General features: G+C 37.0%; 1 protein-coding gene across 1 annotated transcript; it reads left to right on the forward strand.

The window, feature by feature from the left end:
* Positions 1-2,416: 2,416 nt before the first annotated feature.
* LOC129258678 (decapping and exoribonuclease protein-like) lies at positions 2,417-19,677 on the forward strand. Its single transcript, XM_064098778.1, has 5 exons — positions 2,417-2,562; positions 11,172-11,446; positions 12,964-13,184; positions 15,041-15,242; positions 17,383-19,677. Exons 1-5 carry the CDS (start codon positions 2,554-2,556, stop codon positions 17,525-17,527), a joined length of 852 nt encoding a protein of 283 aa, XP_063954848.1. The 5' UTR covers positions 2,417-2,553; the 3' UTR covers positions 17,528-19,677.
* The last annotated feature ends 324 nt before the right edge of the window (positions 19,678-20,001 follow it).

Below are 20,001 nucleotides of genomic sequence, written 5' to 3' on the forward strand. Positions count from 1 at the left end.
TGTACAAAAACCTCCCGTTTTCAAGTCAATATACACCAAATATATTTCCTCGCATTTCGAGATATTATTGTTTTATGTAATGACATACTGTATGCTTTTTTTCATGACTGCTTAAAGTGATTGCCCCATTTTAAGTTCTTAATATAAAGCATTTCCTGTCTGTGCTTACGTTCGCATTTTAGTGGATTGGTGAGGATATGTCTTCTCTTCATGAATTCCTAAAATCAGTCCTTAAAATGTCCCTTTTTCTGATCTGAATATAAAAAAACTTTGAGCTCGCGCTTCGCGCTCGCATCGTTTGGTTAGTGAAAAACGTATGGTCTTAGTGAATTCCTATTAACAAGCCTAATCAGTGTCGGACCGTGAGCCGGAGAAGACAAAGCATTGGAGGGGCACAGCCCCGGGGGGGGGGGGCACTCAGTATATAATGCATAGTGGGTATGTGCCGCGGAGGGGACCCCCATTTTCACACTCAAATTTTCGTTCCGAGGCATAGCATTTTTGTCTTATCGAGACAAAAAACAAAGAATTAAAGCCGCTCCAAGGCATAGCACTTTGTTCTTATCGAGAAAAAAAAAGAAAGAAATCCGCTCCAAAGCTTCGCATATTTTTCGTTACGCCGTTCCGGTCGCATTGATCTGCTGCAATTTTGGTGAAAAGCGGCCGCCGAGCGCTGTCCGACCATCGTCTCTGCGCTAGCGCACCCAGCGGAGGCCGCGTATAGCTGCATCATGCACGCATGCCGCGCATGCCCGTTCCATAGGGGTACATAGGCACGTACTCGCACGCTGGCGATCCGTTCCAAGGACCCCCGTTTTCACAAAATTGTAGTTCCGAAGCCCGTTCCGAGGACCCTCCTTTTTACAATAAGCCCGCTCCAAGGCCCCCGTTTTTTGTCTCGCCCGCGGCACACCCCTACCACTTTTTTGGTCGAGTGCCCCCCCCCCCCCCGGGGGCACAGCATTGTTCACAAATAATACAGTGCCCCTCCAATGCTTTGTCTCCTCCGGGTCACGGTCCGCCACTGAGCCTAATATAGAATGCCCCTCTTCAGATCTTAATTTCCTAAATTTTCAGCTCGCACTTCGCGCTCGCAATATTGATTAGTGAGATGCGTAAGATAATCATGATTACAATAAATACAAAAAGTGCTTCACGTGTGTAAATGTAATTCTAACAAAATCAGCAAGCGCTTGGCACTCGCATTAGATAACTTTGATGAAATACGTATACTCTTAATAGATTCCTAAAAATAGTCCTTAAACTGTCTCTGTTTGGGGTCAATATATACAAAAAATTTCAGCTCGCGCTCGCATCATTTGGTTAGTGAAATACGTATGGTCTTAGTGAATTCCTGAAAACAAGCCTTAAAATTCCCCTCTTCAGGTCTGCTTTCCTAAACTTTCAGCTAGGGCTTCGCGCTCGCAATATTTGATTTTTGAGATGCGTATGTTAATCATGATTACAATGACTAAAAAAGTGTTTAATATGTTTAGATATAATTCTAACAAAATCAGCAAGCGCTTAGATTAGATGACTATGGTGAGATATGTATACTCTTAATTGATTCTTTTAAAAAATAGTCTTTAAAATATCCCTGTTTGGGGTCACTTTATACAAAAATTTTAGCTCGCGCTTCGCGCTCGCATCATTTGGTTAGTAAAAACAAACAAACAATTTTTAAAATGCTCCTCTTCAGGTCTGAATTTCCTAAATTTTCAGCTCGCGCTTCGCGCTCGCATTACTTGATCAGTGAGATACGGCACTTGATCAGTGCCGTTTAATGGCACTGTCCTTATAATGTCTCTACTACATGTATTAGGTCAGTATATACCTGGCAACTGAGCGCGCTCACTAAGTGACTTAAACATTTTGCTGGTGCCCCCCAATATGCCGTGACCCACAGTACGCCACTGGTCACAAAGCACCGAAGCTCGTACCCAGCGCCGTGAAAAAAAATATTTTTATAGCGCACCATCAGCGTTAGCCTAGATTATAACTTAATAATGCAACAATAACAACCAAGTGCTAAATTAGGGTTTCCCCCCTCCCCCTCCCTCTTATTTGAATGCAGGATAAAAGAGCATTATAGATTAAATGCCTTGCTCACGGGCATAGGTGCCGCGGCCTGGGATCGAACAGCGGACTCTCAAAGTATAGCCTGGCGCCTTAGACCACTCGGCCACGGCAGTCAAGGCCCTATATATTTTTTTTCTTACGGCAGTCAAGGGCCAATGGGGCCCTATGTGGCCCTATGGGGCCTTGACTGCCGTGTGTTGCTGCCCTCTACGTTCGTTGGTAAATATATTATATAACGTCTTTGGGTAAATCCAGAGTTATTAATAACTCTGGGTAAATCCAAAGGGTGAATCCGCCGAATTCTGCGATATGATTGCACTGAGCACATAGAGGTACGATCAGAGCTAGCACTGAGACTGAGAGTCTATATGAGCGCCAATTAACTGAACTGTCGATTGAACTCGCCGGATTTACCCCCTGAATTATTGTCTTTGCTAGAATAAAACAAGTTTGGATTTGACATTTTCCAATGACATGGCTCAGGTAAGTTGATGGCAATTTATATGGTAAATGCCTTTCGTTATTTAATCAGTTTTACTGACTGGAGAATAAAAAAAAGTATTCATAGAAGAAGAGAGAAATTCATAGATCTAGGGTCCATATTAATCTATAGAAGTGTATTTTTCACTATAAAGTTAGGTCTAATTTATTTATAAGACTTTATATAAGGACAATGACTATGGAATGTTATAAGTTTGGTATAAAATCATGATAAAAATTAAAAGAAAGATATTGAACAGGGTCTAGAGTGGACGAGTGAAGGAGGATAAAAGGAAAATAAAGGCTTCAAAAAGTTACACTTTCAATATTAGAATAGACATATGACTATGTGAAATTGTGAATTTATACGGACAATCTCATTTAAAGTTATCAAAAACACGTGGGGGTACCATTTCCAATTCTCTAAATCATCATCTAGATAAAATTGGTTTCTTATTACATGTGTATTGAATCAAATTACCAATAAGACGTAAGGATTCATCCCTTGTTTTGTTTTTGTTGTGGAGTCAATCAAATGGGTTGGGAATCCCCATGGGGGAATCCCCAATTTCTATGAGGCGCCGAATGTACCAATATTATATAGAACAATTATTTGTTATATAATCATTATTTATTAAATAATAAATATTATTTATATATAATTTACATTTTATTTGTAAATATAACTACTATTATATAAAATATCATTTCTAATTATTTATATATAATTCCAAGTAATACTTCATTATTTGTAAATAATAATAGTTCGACATTCCATTATTTATAAATAATGATTATTTGTTTTTCATTATTTATAAATAATGATTATTTGTTTTTCATTATTTATAAATAATGATTATTTGTTTTTCATTATTTACAAATAATGATTATTTGTTTTTCATTATTTATAAATAATGATTATTTGTTTTTCATTATTTATAAATAATGATTATTTGTTTTTCATTATTTACAAATAATGATTATTTGTTTTTCATTATTTATAAATAATAATAATAATAATAATAATAATAACATTTGTAGGGCGCTTTATACTGGTGTTTCAAAGCGCACAGGTTGGCAGATTATAATAATATACAGTCAATCGGTCAAAAAAAAGTTATGAGAAAAGGTGAGCTTTAAGTGACGATTTGAAAATTTCTACGGAGGGAGCATTTTGGATATGAATTGGGAGTTTATTCCAGAGGGTGGGAGCAATTACAGAAAATGCACGATCACCATATCGGGTCTTAGTGCGAGGGCCATGAATTAAATTATTGGAATATGATGAACGTAAGGATCTGACAGAAGAGGAAGAACGAAGGGAAATAAGGTCTTGGAGATATTTGGGTGACATATTATGGGTAATTTTGTATACAATGAGTAGAATTTTGAACGTTATGCGAGAGTGAACCGGAAGCCAATGAAGTGATCGGAGAATAGGGGTGATGTGTTCGTGTTTCTTGCTCAAGGTTACCATTCTCGCTGCAGTGTTGAGGATTCGCTGGAGGGGAGAGATGGAAGAAATTGGGAGGCCGGCAAAGAGGGAGTTGCAATAGTCTAGATGGGATGAGACGAAGGCATGAATGAGTTTTTCAGTAGAGGCTTGGTCGAGTAGTCGCCTGACCTTACCAATCCTAAATAAACCCCATGATGCTGATTTGCAGATGTTCCTGATATGTGGCTGGAGGGTAAGGTGCTTGTCTAAAGTGACACCAAGGTCTTTGACAGAGTCAGACATCTTAAGTATGCCCTCTCCCATATTGAAGTCTGGCAGAGGCTCCGTAGCTCTAAATTGCGAAGAAAGATGTACCAGTTCTGATTTGGCTTCGTTGAGACGGAGTCTGTTCTTCGCTGACCAGACCTTGATGTCCTTGAGGCAGTCACTCAGTAGATTAACAGCATATGTCTTCTGGTCGGATGCCATGGATACGTAGATTTGCGTGTCATCTGCATACATGGCATAACTCACACCCCGATGGCTAGTGATAATTTTTGCGAGAGGACCAGTGTACAGAAGAAATAGGAGAGGGCCCACAACAGAACCTTGGGGGACTCCGCAGCTCAAAGCGAAAGGTGCTGAGAAAGTTCCATTGATAATCACCCGCTGAGTACGATCTTGCAGGTATGACTCAATCCAATTTTGAGCCGTTCCGGTAATGGAGTAGTCATGTGCAAGACGCTGGAGCAACACTGAGTGGTCTAAAGTGTCAAACGCCGCAGAATAGTCCAGTAGAAGGAGTGCAGCTTCGTTACCCTTGTCGACGGTAAGCAGTAGATCGTTGAGTACTTTCAAGAGAGCCGTTTCTGTTGAATGAAAGTTGCGATATGCTGACTGCTTCTCAGGAAGTAAATGATGACTGTCCACATAGCACATGAGCTGGGATGCGACGATTCTCTCCAAAACCTTGCTAACAAATGGCAGGTTGGCGATAGGGCGATAATTGCCAAAGTCATTCGGATCAAGATTGGGCTTTTTCAACAGAGGAAGAACTAGTGATGATTTGAATGATTCAGGGACAACACCTGTTGTGAGTGATGAATTGATAATGTTTATGAGAAGCGGTAGAAGTTCATCAATACAGTCTTTGAGCAACCAAGTTGGAAGAGGATCAAGACTGCAGAACTTCGGTGGTAATGACTTGATGAGATGGCGAAGTTGAACTTCAGTCACTGGAGTAAACTCACTCAGTTTGCAATTCAAAGAGCCCACAGGATGTTGTTGATCACTAGGAACGTCAGGTGCAAAAGAGGACACAATATCACTGATCCTCTTGCTAAAGAATTCACTGAATTTGTTGGCGAGATCAGAAGCAGATGAGTGTTCAGGATAAATGGAGGACTGAGAGGGGGTGGTGAGTTTCTGTACAATACTAAATAGCTGTTTGGAGTCGGCGTTAGCGATTTCAGATCTAAAGTATTTTGATTTGGCATCAGTGAGGAGATTGTAGTAATAAATAATGATTATTTGTTTTTCATTATTTACAAATAATGATTATTTGTTTTTCATTATTTATAAATAATGATTATTTGTTTTTCATTATTTACAAATAATGATTATTTATTTTTCATTATTTATAAATAATGATTATTTGTTTTTCATTATTTATAAATAATTTGTTGAGTTTTCCATTATTTATAAATAATGATTATTTGTTAAATAATGAAAACGTCTACTTCATTATTTATAAATAATTTTTTCGAGTGCACCATTATTCTCTTTATTTATAAATAATCATTATTTAATGTTCGAGTTTTCCATTATTTATAAATAAAGATTATTTGTTAAATAATGAAATATCTACTTCATTATTTATAAATAATAATTTTGTTTCAATATCCCATTATTTATAAACAATTTTTACAGTTTGCCATTATATACAAATAATCATTATTTATATACAAATAACCATTATTTATCAAATAATGCCATTATTTATTAAATAATGGCATTATTTAATAAATAATGGAAAACTCGCTATAACATGCAAATGTGTAAGATTACATATTTTCATAGTGAAATAGTTCACACGCATTACGTTTTTTTAACAAAACGATGACGGTCATTGCATGGATATTTTATTCTAGATTATGATTTGGAAAAAAATAGGAATATGCAAATGAGCTTGAACACGTAATTAACATCATCAGAATTAGGCCCACTGGTCATGTTTGAAATTAATTTCCAAACAAGAACTTAATTTAGACTATTTTAATTATTTACATGGCCGTCACCAGGGGGTGTGGACGGTGCATCCCCCTCCACCACTTTTTTGTGTATAGGGGGGGGGGGGGGTAAGAGTGGGAAAAGATGACCTGTTAATATTATAATTAGTTTTGTTATTATTATTATCATCATCATCATAATTAGGCCTTAAAAGCAGCTAGTCACAAAAGCATCAAAGCTCGTACCCAGCACTGTGATAAAATTATTTTACCATTAGCGTTAGCCTAGATTAACTTAATAATGCAACAATAACAACCAAGTGCTATATTAGGGGCTACCTGCCCCCCCCCCCTCCCCCCTTGCGGTGCAAAAAAAGGAAAGGGGGAGGGAAGGAAGGAAATAAAAAATAAGAGGAAGAATAATATGTGATTGAAACAAGGGGAAGAGAATAGGTGGGAAAAAATCAGGTCATGATAAATTAAAAAAAATCAGCTTCCGCTCTGCGATCGCATTGCCTTGATCCAGATAATAATCTGCTCATGATTACATGAAAACAAGGGGCTTATTGTATTCAATTTTCAAGTCAACATGCACAAATCATTCTGCTCGCAATTTGAGTTTTGATAATTTTGTTTCAACGAGTAGAGGCATCCTGTTCATGATTTTAAAAAGTTCTGAATATAAAAAAAAATACAGCTCGCGCTACGTGCTTGTATTCTGATTAGCGGGATAGGATTACACAAACAGTTTCTGAAATGTCACTTAATATTTCTAGGTGAGTAGGTCTATATCAAATATTTTTCTCGATTTGCAGAAGCGATGCGCACCGTGTTCCTGATATAAATAACAAGTGTACATGTCCCGTTTTGGGGTATAAATTGTAAAAAAAAATAAAAACCAGCTCGCTCTTTGCGCTCGCATCATTTATAGCGACATTATCCTCGCCACAGTGTTCCTACATAATTTTTAAACAATGTTTAACAAGTCATGTTCCCTTTAGAAACAGTATGATGACAAAAATTCAGCTTACGCTTCAGACTCACCTTAATTTTGTGTCTGTATTTAAAACGTGCTTGAAATTATTTTAGATCGGTATAAAAAAAAATACCCATTCTTGTTTATTTCTTTTATATAAAAAACGTACTTAAAGGTCAGGTCCACCCAGAAAATTGTTGATTTGAATCGATAGAGAAAAATCAAACAAACACAACGCTGCAAATGTCATCGAAATCGGGTGTAAAATAAGAAAGTTATGACATTTTTAAGTTTCGCTTATTTTTCACAAAACAGTTAAATGCACAACTCAGCGAAATGCAAATGAAAGAGTCGATGATGTCCATCACTCGCTATTTCTTTTGTTTTTTATTGTTTGAATAATACAATATTTCAATTTTTGCAAATTTGACAATAAGGACCAACTTAACTCAACAATAAACTGTTAAAATAATGGTAATTCCACATGTTTTAGGGAGAAATAAAACTTTTTTCACTTGACAAGGAGGAGAAAATTAGAATATTTTATATAATAAAATACAAAAGAAATAGTGAGTGTGTGACGTTATCAGTCTGCCAATTTGCATACCGACCAGGATGTGCATGTAACTGTTTTGTGAAATTAAGCGAAACTTTAAAATGTTATAACTTTGTTATTCTACATCTGATTTTGATTAAATTTTCAGCATTTTGCTTGTTGGATTTTTCTCATTTTTTCAAATAAACTTTTTGTTAGGGTGGACTTGTCCTTTAACTGGTCACTTTTTTTCAAGTGGGAATATAAAAAAATAGCTCGCACTTCGCTCTTGCATCAAATGTTCTTACATCCGCGCCAGATTACAAAAAGTGATTTGAAAGATCTGTTTCAGTTCTAAATCGACAACAAGAATTCAGCTCGCGCTTTGTACTCGTTTACTTCATTCTTTATTAGGCCTAGAAAGTGGGTAAAGTGTTTTTATGTCGGAATAGCAAACATGTTGTGCTCGTGCTTCGCGCTCGCAATAATTTTTTAGTTAACCTATCTTGTTCATGTTTACATAAAGTGCTAAGAGAGTTAGAGTGTCACGTTTTCGGGTCTGATTATCCCCCAAAAAAAATTAGCTTAGGCTTAACATTTTTCTTTCTTTGGCCATTCATGACCGCAATTTTAAAAAGTTTGTCTAAATCATGGTGACGGATTTTAAGAAACTCCCGAGAGTTTGTAAGGTAGGCCTACGTTGTTGTTTTAATTAGGAGTTGGCTATACAAAGGTCAAAAATATTGTTTTGATCATTTTGATATGGCAATATTTTTTTTTTATTCCTTGTAATGTATCTCAACATGAAATGACAATATCTTTTGTCTAGGGTCCGAGAAAAAAGTGTGCCGGGCAAAAATTCAAAATGGCCGCCCACACCCCAAAATCACAGTTTTTGGCCAAAACTTCTTTATCTGATGAATACAGACCTTGTTATATGTCTCAATGCATAGGGGAAGGCGGGGTAAGTTGTGACACTTTGCATTTTGCAATGTTAGAATTGATATGACTAATAATATTGTAGAAATAAGTACCTTGCCTTTAAATTTGATTCTTGGGAAATATTTTTCACCTATATACAACTTTCTAATCCCACACTGAAATTCATTGTGACCTTTGAAAAAAAAAACGATGTAAACTGGCTCAACTTGCCCCATATGTGGGGTAAGTTGTGCCACCTTCTGGGGTAAGTTGAGCCACAAAAACTCTGTACAAAATGTATGCGGGAAGAAGGAGCATTTCATTTTTTTATTTCAAGTCTTTTCACTTGCTAATTCTCTATAAATACTAACATCCTCTAAAAGTATAAGAACTGTCATGTGAATTTACACCTTTCTGCCTGCATAATGGCTTTTCAAGTTTTTTTTTTTTCATTCTTATTACCATAAGAATTACCATGGCTCAACTTGCCCCATGTTGGCTGGCTCAAAGTACCCCAGTCCGAACTTCATGCGATATTTTCACATCCACACATTTCTTATGCATCCATCATTTAAAAGACTATGATAAGAATGAAGATCCATACCTTGACTAACAATATTATTCTTGTTTCTTTATTACATTTAAAGACGTGTGTGGGTAAAAAGCACTTCTCTATTTTACACCCTTTTTGTCCTTTTTTTTTTGGCTGAAATTTATATTTTTCCGTCTAAAGTACTTTTTGTTTCAAAGTCGAAAACAATATGGTTGGGTAAACTTCAAAAGGGTTATGTAATGGGTCATCAATACATGACACCACCACAATGTCTGACTCATTCATCATTGGCCTGGGGGTGGTGGCTCAACTTGCCCCTATGCTCAACTTACCCCGCCTTCCCCTACATGTAGATATAACGTATGCAGTGCAGTATATACAGTGTATTGTATACTGTACAGTCCCTATAGATAAATACATTTGTTTTATTTAATAAAGATAAATTTCGCAAATATCCGTAAAACCCAAGGTGGAGAAATAAAAGCAATATGAAGCTGCTTGCTATTGTTCAACTCGTATCGTCTAATATCCAAGAACCACATGACGATAAAAACTACTTTTTGGCCCAAAAAAGGCTCTAAGAATTGATAAATATAGGTAAAATCACCTTTTAACTCTACAAGTAATGGTTTATAAGTACTAATTTAGTAAAAAAACAAATTGCCTGCCCCCTCTCCAAAACATTTGAATAGACACCAAAACCAGAGAAAGGGACCACCAAATAAAGAAGTTGTGGCCAAAACTGATTTTTTTTTTTTTTGGGGGGGGGGGGAGGGGGGGTTGGCAGCCACTTTGGATTTTGGCCGGCACACTTTTTTCTCGGACCCCAGACAAAAAATATTGTCATTTCATGGTGAGATAAGGTAAAAGGAACACACAAAAAAACTGTTGCCAAAGTAAACAAAAAATCACCCATTTATAGCCCACTCCTATTTCAATAAAAAAAATGTACGTAAACTTACCCCCAATCCCAACAACGACAACAAGCATGTAAAACTATTATATGCTTGTACTGTCAAATGTTCATTTCGCGTAGTGACCATTGGTCCAAATCTACATGTATATAGTCACCCCGGGGGGGCCACTTACATTGACGAGTGGATACCATGCGCGACCAAAAAAACACGTAAAAAGGATGTCTTTTTCAAGATAGGGCACGTTACGTACGTAACGTGATAAGGGTGTCAAAAACACAAAAATAATGAAAAAGGGTATCTATTTCGCTATGAAAATTACGTGTTTAGGGTCAAATTTGCGGGGATGATAAAACAAATTAAAATGTTTTATAAAGGATGTCCTTTTTGCCCCAACACTACGTATTTAGAGTCTGATTTGCGCGAGGTGTAGCTAGAATGTGGGGTCGTACTAAACCAAATGATGTGTATATAAAAGGTAAGACCGACGACCGAAGGGCCCGTGACATAACAATAAAACATTCCTGTACTTGTTTAGGGGTTCATTTCAGGAAATATTAGCCAAGAGTATCGGTTTTTTTCCCAATACTTGTTAAGGGTAGGGTTTCACACGCCAATACTTGTTAAGGGGTGCATTTTCAGAATATGGAAATTACGTGTTTAGGGTGCTTTTCGAGACCCCATGGTCGCGCATGGTATCCACTCGTCAATGGAAGTGGCCCCCCCGGGATAGTCACCCTCCCGTGTCTCTCTAAATTGTCACGATATCATTCATCGCAAAGTTTTATGGAAATGCAATTTTTTTGGAATATCATGTTTTCGTAGACACAGGAGACTGAAGAGAGTTTATAAACGAATTAATTGATTAACAAAACAAAGAAAATAATAAATAAAAGGATCGAATAGATAATGATTCTGTTTTCCAAAATGTAGGCCCACTCATACTTTGAATATTAGACCACCATTTCGAAACTTCGTCTGAATTCGTTATTTTAGTGACGGATTTTAAGAACTTCCCTATTTTTTTATATTGTTTTTTCCTTGCAACAGTCAAGACACCAAGATGGCCGCATCCGCGACCGCAGAGTTTTGGGAACCTTCTCTACGGACGAAAACCGCAGATACCGCAACGATGACCGCAACCGACGATTCTTTGTCGAACCGGACAGCCCAGTGGACTTTGACTACGCAAGAGGGTTCGCTAACTACGTGGATATGGGGGACGATGAGGGCGACACAACCTCGCTGGACAATGTTTTATCCTGGATGCGTGATCATAAGAGATTATTAAAAGAAGTTGGAATACTCGATTCAAAGAGATCAAGGTGAGAGTCTCAGACATGTCTTTTATGGACCGTATATTCATATGTCGTCATAATATCATAGCGCCCTCCCTTAGAGGGTATAGGAATACATGTAAAAGGGGTTGTCAGAGTTTTTCCATGCTAGGCAATTATTTCAGCTTCTCAGATGATTGCGCGACTTTGGGAGTTGGAAACGGATTTGGGAGTTGCGTGCTGGGGCTGAACATACAGGAAATCAAAATTTGATGGTCATTTTCATGTAACTAGTTTAGATTAGATTTTTTTTTGTCCGTTCAACAAAATTTTCAAAATACAATCAGAGTAACTATACATAATATAATACAGACAGTTCAATTACATTTCATAACAAATATTGAAGATGAGTTGCAATTATTTTATCTATAAGAGGAATGCAGAAATGAACAGAGGGACTTTCCAAGACAAGCAAAGCTTGTATAGAATGCAAGTCCCTAAACTTAGTTTCAATAATAATTAACAAACTATTTACAAAAATGGAGACGAACACGAAAGACGGGCTTAAAACAACTAATCTAAATATAAAAATAAAGCGAATTAGCGATAACAAAAATAATAATGATATTAAATTTAACAAAAATAGTTACCAAATTATAATTGGGAGGAAAAAAAGAGGCAAAGGAAAGAAAGAATGAGACAAGGGGAAGGGAGGTGCAAATAAAAACTGAAAATGAAAAGAAGAACATGGCTGGTGCACAGGTCGTAATGCATGTTGTAGTGTCATTTCTTACAATACGTAATATTGGACAAATTGATTGGTAGCTAAAGGTTAGTTTATTTCATAGTTTTAGTTTAGGTTATGTATAAGCTTGACTTAATTGTTGAAATGGAGTATTGACAAATTAGCATTTTTTTAAAGTTTTTTGTTTGAAAATACTAAGAGATTCTTTAAAGTCGATGGACAGGGAGTTCCAATACAATGGTCAAAACAAGACAAAAGTTAGATGATTACTAAAATAATTGAGGAGCTGCAGCCCCAAGTGACACCACAGTTCTGCGGCCGCTGTAATATTAGTAGTATTCCAATGATCAGCATTGTTATCATCGTCATCACCGTCATTTTTTCAGATAGTGTCTATTTTAAAATTTTCATCGTCGTTACTGTTTTGTTTTTTGTTATTATTATTATCATTATTATTGCCATTTATTATTTCACTGTGATCGCTGTCGTCTCATTATCGCGAGGCGAAGATTGGCTTTATAGGGTACCGAAGCGATGACGTCAGTTGCCATGGTGTCATGGCGGCCTGGTTCTAAACAAATGAACCCGGAACGTGTTTCTCATTGGATAAAATGGCTGCTATCCGAATTTCATAGCCTGCGACCACAGAATGGTGGTAATCTTTGCAAAAAATACAAATGTGTATTGACGATCGTCAGCTGCGATTCTGTTTAGCCTAGAACCGGCCGGTTCGTTGTCATGACAGTGACGTCACACTTCGATACTCGATATATAGTTTGCTCCTTTTTTGTCGCCACCTCTTTTTCCATTATTCAATCAGGTTGAAAATGGACTTCGTCGGCCGGCGAGGAACTTTCAAAGAACTCTTGTCAGCTGGAGGCAACACGGACGCTGATATCGAACTGTTTGTGACCCTCTACAGGGGGACCTATTACATCTCGCAATTCTGGACTCCTAAAGATAAAAGCAGGCAACCATCCACCAGAAAACATCAGATGATAGCGGCCTCTTCCAAACTGTTTCTTCAATTCGTTACAAGTAGTAAGTAAATAAATGAAATAATGATAATAATATACAAATTTATAAAGCGCTTTTTTACAGAATTTTCAACTGAGCGCTAAAAAAGAAAGAACACATACATAAACAAGATATCTCAGTAAAAGAACAGCAAAGAAATTGAAAGTGAAAACATTAAGAAAATTAATTATACATACAATATTAATCGCTGATGTGGTTTACGGTACACCATGTGAAGTGTTATAGAAACAGTCTCTCTACTACTCATCATCACTACTCGCCGACTCAAGCCAGCATCTCCTCATTAGCTCTTCTACTCAAGCTGTTCTCAACTCATCAATCTTTCCTGGTTTACAGTCCTTTTCAGGACTACTTTCAAGAAAGAAGACTCTACTCTCAAATCTCCACTTTCTCGCCTATCCATTTCTTCTCTTTTTCTATCCACTGTTTCTATAACACTTCACATGGTGTACCGTAAACCACATCAGCGATTGTACATGCCACCATGCAAACCTTCAAACAACATCATACAATATTAAATATAAATAATCGGTAAATATACAACTTAAATACTATGGCCCGTATTCTGAAGTCGGGTTTAACTTAAACTCAGGTTTAAAGTTGTGGTTTAAGTATGGACAGCCAATTGTTACATAAATCACTAACAGAAGGGATATAATATTTCAGCTCATTTGGCTCTCAAATCATTCATAATTGTCTAGGAAGTATATATAGATTATTGTCTTCACCATCGATAAATCAGGTAAGAGCACAGCAAACATAAGAAACGTACAACTTAATAAAAAAAATTGATACTTTTGGCTGTCCATACTTAAACCACAACTTTAAACCTGATTTTAACTTAAACCTGACTTTAGAATACGGGCCAATGGGTCGATAATAATGTGAGTAGGTCTGTTTTCAAATAATTCCAATATTCAGAACATAATCCATCTTAAGAAACATGTAATCAAAATATGATCATCAATGCAAAATAATTGAGGAGTATAAATTCATACAAAACACAATGGAAGTATAAAAGGGATAGCGAAACATATTCAAATAGATGGGTTTCAAGGAGGGGCTTATTAAAACGATGGTGCTTCGCGTACATTAATGGGGAGATTATTCCAGAGCTTCGGGGCAATAACTGAGAATGATCTGTCACCGAAGTTGGTTTTAGTTCGTGGTCCGGGCAGCAGTTGAAGTTGGGCAGTGGTGTGGGAGCGATTATTGCTTTGACATACAGTACACTATTTCTTCAGGCCAGACATTTTTTTTTCGACAAACCCAAAGGTTTGATAAAATGCATGACATGGTACCTAGCGACTGTTGCATTAACAATGTTAAATTTTGCATGTAGTTTTATATCAACCAACAGCTATCAGGTCCATAATGTTAACAAATTTATTAGTTGGTTATTCTGAGATTGAAATCATGAAATATGAATTACAATTGATTTACATGTATGACACTGCTCTTCTCGGAGCTATTTCGTGCCTTCAGCACGGACTCTACAGATTGACGAACCTGAAGCTGCATACACTGCAAAAACTCCGGTTTGATTTAACATCAGCCCTAATATACTGTATGTCCACACCAGAGAAGTATTGAAATAACACCAGTTTGGAATCAAATCGATGCTGTTTTAATATTAATTGGTGTTGTATAAACACATATCTGGTGTTAAACCAAAAGGAAACTTGTTTAACACTTCTCTGGTGTGGACATATATAGATTATGGGCCGGTGTTAAATCAACATCAGAGTTTGTGCAGTGTATGGTGTAAGCTAATGATTATACCATCATGTTTCAAGATATTGTCAGCACTAGTACCAATTGCAATTTTTTAACTGAAAATCATTGTTCTCACCAATCAGAGGAGGGATGCGAAGCGGGTTCCTATGCTCCGCAGAACGACAATGCATCCTATTACGCTATGATGAGCGCCCTCTGCGGTAACCATCGGATGCTGTTCAGCTCTGAGGTTCAGGCAGAAGGGAAAGATGAACTCAAAAGGCTCAAAACTTCTCCAAGTAATTACCTCAACATACGCACTAATGGCCAGGCTTTCTTAAACCCGTAAGATAATTTTGACACTTACTTCCTACTCCCCCCCCCCTCCCCCCGGGCACATATCCACCTCTTTCTCTGTAACTCAATTACACTGAACATATTCATACGCAGCGTTGGGGCCAGGGAGCAGTTCCCCCCCCCCCCCCGAAAAAAAAAGAAAAAAAAAAAAAAAAACGTCATCATAAGTCAGAAATTCGTATATGGACCGAGTTCATGAAACTAGGACATGGGGGTAATAAAGTATCATGTCCAATGTTAAAAGTCATTGAAGGTCAATGAACATTGGCCCTGTTTTGAGTATCAACATTGAAATCTCGTAAGGTTAAGGTATGAAATATCATCATAACTTTGAACACGGGTCGTGTGGTCCAGTGGTTAGAGCATTGGACTCAATCTCAAGGTTGTGAGTTCGAATCCCAACTCTGACATTGTCTCCACTTCCGGCCCGGGGTCTACCTCGGGTCGGAAAGAAATCAGATGTAAACATCCGAAACCTACCTCGGACCACCTTTTAGCGAACCTACCCGAGACCACATCCAGAGGTAGTCTCGGGTAGGTATCGGGCCGGCCCCGGTCCACCGATTCGTAGATGTAAACGCACACAAGCTTTCGAACCTATCTCGGTCCGTTCGCCAGCTGTAAAATTACGTCATAGCGCGCGCTATCCCCTCCCCAGCCCCGTCGTTCTTCGAATGTTTTGCGGCATGCAGCCGTAGCCCATCGCCATTATCAACATCATCGCCATCCTTATTCTCTGCCGACGCCTTTCCTCAAACCTTCTCACTCTGATTGCCCTTTCCCGAAGAAATTGCTTACGACTTTCCCGAATCAGGGAATACACATTAATTTTTTTCATAATGTATTCGAGGGTCTGTACTTTTCGGGGTTTTAAATATCTAGAAATAACAACTAACGAACGCTCCCGAACGCCATACGATTGTAACCAAATGGCGAGCTAGCAGCCGACGAGTGTAACGAAAATACGAAATGTAAACAACTTCAATAAGCGCGCAAAAATTATTCAGAGCCTAGATCGAGAGCGCCCTTTGGTGTCAGCAATCTAATCGGATACCGCTCGAAACCGTACCGATAGGGGAGGGAATGAACGCTGTGATGTAAACAGACCACATTTCGGACTCGGTCCGTTCGCGAAGCTAATCCACCGATAATGATCCAGTCAAGGTTGCAAGTGGACTCGGTCGGGTCTCGGGTAGGAAACTTTCAGATGTAACAGGTCTCTATTAACCGAGACGTAAAATATTTCATAGGTATTGGTTATATACCAGCTTGGCGTTTACCAGCCAAATGCTGTCCTGCCGAGTTCCTACGGGAGTTACCACAAACAGAAACAGTATGTTTAATCAATGAAACTTAGAAAAAGGTAATCAATGATCGTCTTAAATGACTTTTAGGTCACATGACTAAGGTCAAAGATCATTAAGGATGAACGAACTCTTACCGCGTTGGTGTTTTTCAGTCTCATAACTTTGAAAGTTAACTGATCTATTGCATGAAACTTGGATATCAAGGTCAAAGGTCATTTAGGGTCAATGAACTTTGTATTTTATCCTCATGAGAAATTGTGAATGGTGTTTTTGCGAATAGTTATTCTTCTTAGTTGTTTTCATTGTCAGCAGCACTGCTGTTATATTGAACCGCGTAATGCAGGCGAGACTGCCAGATGCGTTCCACTTTGCGTTGATTTTTTTTTAAACAGAATTCACCCAAAGATGAAAATATTCCCTCAATTTTGCTTTAGAAAATGCAAAAGCGTCCTGAAGACAAGTTCAGTTGCTTCACTCCCTCTCTTCGCTTCCTCGCTTTCAAGTTTCTTTAGAAAAGTGTATGCATCTAGCCCCCCCCCCCCGGAAAAAAAATCCGTGCATGACCATGACTATGAAGACGTTTTTAAAAAGCAACCAAAGAAAGCGAGACAATTTTTTCAATCTTTTTTAATTTAATATACAAATCTGATTTGTGATGGATTTTGACATTTAATTTTTTTTTTGATATGGTAACATTTCACCCTCTTCCTTCTGATTTTGATTTCTTTCCTCTATTTTAGATCACCCCCCCCCCCCTTATTTCTACTTCGGTGACTATAGAAGTATTCTCATTTAATCTTTACTTTTCACTTAATTTACAGGAAGAAGGCATTAAAGTGGTGGGCCCCAAACGCCCTCTCTGGCATTCCGAAAATAGTATGTGGATTGCGGGACGACAAACGTAAGCTTGTCCGTTCCATTAAATACATGCACACCGACAGTATCCCGGTACAATATCCCAGGTAAAAAAACCAGTTGAAACCAGTTGAAATTTTAACTGGTTTCAACTGGAGTCAACTGGTACCAGTTGAAACCAATTGGCACAACTGGTAAACTCCCACCATGCCAGTATATTCCAGTTGAAACCCATTGTCCCAACTGGACATGCTGAAAACATACAAGTTTATTCCAGTTGAAACCAATTAACTATACTGGTATAAATTAGTACACCAGTTAATACCAGTTAAAACCAATAGGCCTTTCTGGTTTATCTACCAATAGATTCCAGTTTAAAACCCATTAGCCAAACTGGACCATTTGATACCAGTTGGAACCCATAGAAACCCAATAGGTGTATATACCAGTTAATGCCACCTTAAACCCATAAACCATACTGGTATATCATTAAACCAATTGATACCAGTTAGAACCAACATGCATTACTGGTATACCTACCAGTTGATTCCAGTTAAAACCCATAAACCAAACTGGATCAGAGTGTTCCAGTTGGAACCCATAGACCTCCCATAACCCCACTTGAAACCCATTAACCATACTGGAATATCAAACCAATGGATACCAGTTAGAACCAATATAGGCATTACTGGCATATCTACCAGCTGATTCCAGTTAAAAGCCATAAACCATACTGGAGCAGATTATACCAGTTGGAACCCATAGACCTCCCATAACCCACTTGAAACCCATTAACCATACTGGAATTTCAAACCAATTGATACCAGTTAAACCAGCATACATTACTGGTATACTACCAGTTGATTCCAGTTAAAACCCATAAACCAAACTGGAACATATTTTACCAGTTGGAACCCATAGACCTCCCATAACCCACTTGAAACCCATTAACCATACTGGAATATCAAACCAATTGATACCAGTTAAAATCAACATACATTACTGGTATACTACCAGTTGATTCCAGTTAAAACCCATAAATCAATTAAATTGGGACATATTTTACCAGTTGGAACCCATAGACCTCCCATAACCCACTTGAAACCCATTTACCATACTGGAATATCAAACCAATTGATACCAGTTAGAACCAATAGGCATGATTACCAGTATATATCTACCAGCTGATTTCAGTTAAAACCCATAAACCAAACTGGAACAGATTATACCAGTTGAAACCCATAGGCCACCCATAACCCACTTGAAACCCATTAACCATACTGGAATATCAAACCAAATGATACCAGTTAGAACCAATAGGACTTACCAGTTGATTCTAGTAAGAACCCGTATATACATATATAATATATACATATATATATATGTATATAAGAGGCATAGTGGTAATGCATTGTACTTATTTCCAACAGAGTTTATATATATATATATATATATATATATTATATAAGAACTATGTTTTCATACCTTTGTTGTTTTATTTGTCGCTTAAACTGTAACTGACTTTTGAAATATTTTTGTAATTGTTGATATCTGCAGTAATCATTCAAATTTCTTATCCGACAAGTCACTGGCTCAATATAGCTGTAACCCACTTTACATTAATATTTATATTTTTTGTACAAATCATATTACTTCAAAGTCCTCTTATCTTTGTTTTTAATTCCTTTTGAGATAATTCTTTATGATTATCATTCATGAATGTGTTTCCTATAACTATTATTATTGTTACCATCAACAAAGCGTTACTTTTCTTTAAAAAAAGCAAGTATTATTTCATACAATCCACTCTTTAATCTACATGTATTGTTATTCATTCAACATTGGTTAAATATATATTTATGTGAAAATGTTCATTATGTTAAAGGTATATACATTTAGCCTACTCCCAACATTTGTCCGTTCCTGCTTTTGACATTATTCCCCCCCCCCCCTCCCTGTATACTTTTCTTTTTGTATCCCCTTTCCAATATTATACATTAGTATACTTTTTTTTGTTGCTTATTTGTTTACTGAAATTTTGCTCTGTACAAATTCATGTAATTCAGCCTTTTACCACAATAAATGCCATGCATTTATCCATCCTATACACAGCTCGATTGAGGATAAGAGGAAAAAAATATCTACATAATAACTAACTTAATTATTCTTTATGTTAATTTTAATATTTCCACCTTGAAAAGTTTCATTAAAGTATGTGGTTCGATATTACCATATAACTTAAATCGAAACATGTTATTCTCAGTGAAATTTTCTAGTTTACATTAAAAAATTGTTATCCTAGATATTTGTTGCGAGAAAAAAATTTCTTCCTATTTAATCCCTTTTTTCTAATTTAAGTTAAAGAGGACTATTTTACACTATTTTTACAAATCATATAAAAATTAATGTATTTTTCTTTTTTTAACTCACTGATATTTTAAAAATATTTTTGAAGGTGAATAGAATAGCTATTTTTTTCTATTTATAACGCGCATATTTATTGCTAGTTTACAACCTTGCCATGTTAAGCAAGGCTATCTTTATCTTTCAAAGAAAAAGAAAATAAATAAAATAGAAATAAAGAA

Source organism: Lytechinus pictus, chromosome 4, assembly GCF_037042905.1.
Source record: "Lytechinus pictus isolate F3 Inbred chromosome 4, Lp3.0, whole genome shotgun sequence".
Classification (NCBI taxonomy): Eukaryota; Metazoa; Echinodermata; class Echinoidea; order Temnopleuroida; family Toxopneustidae; genus Lytechinus; species Lytechinus pictus.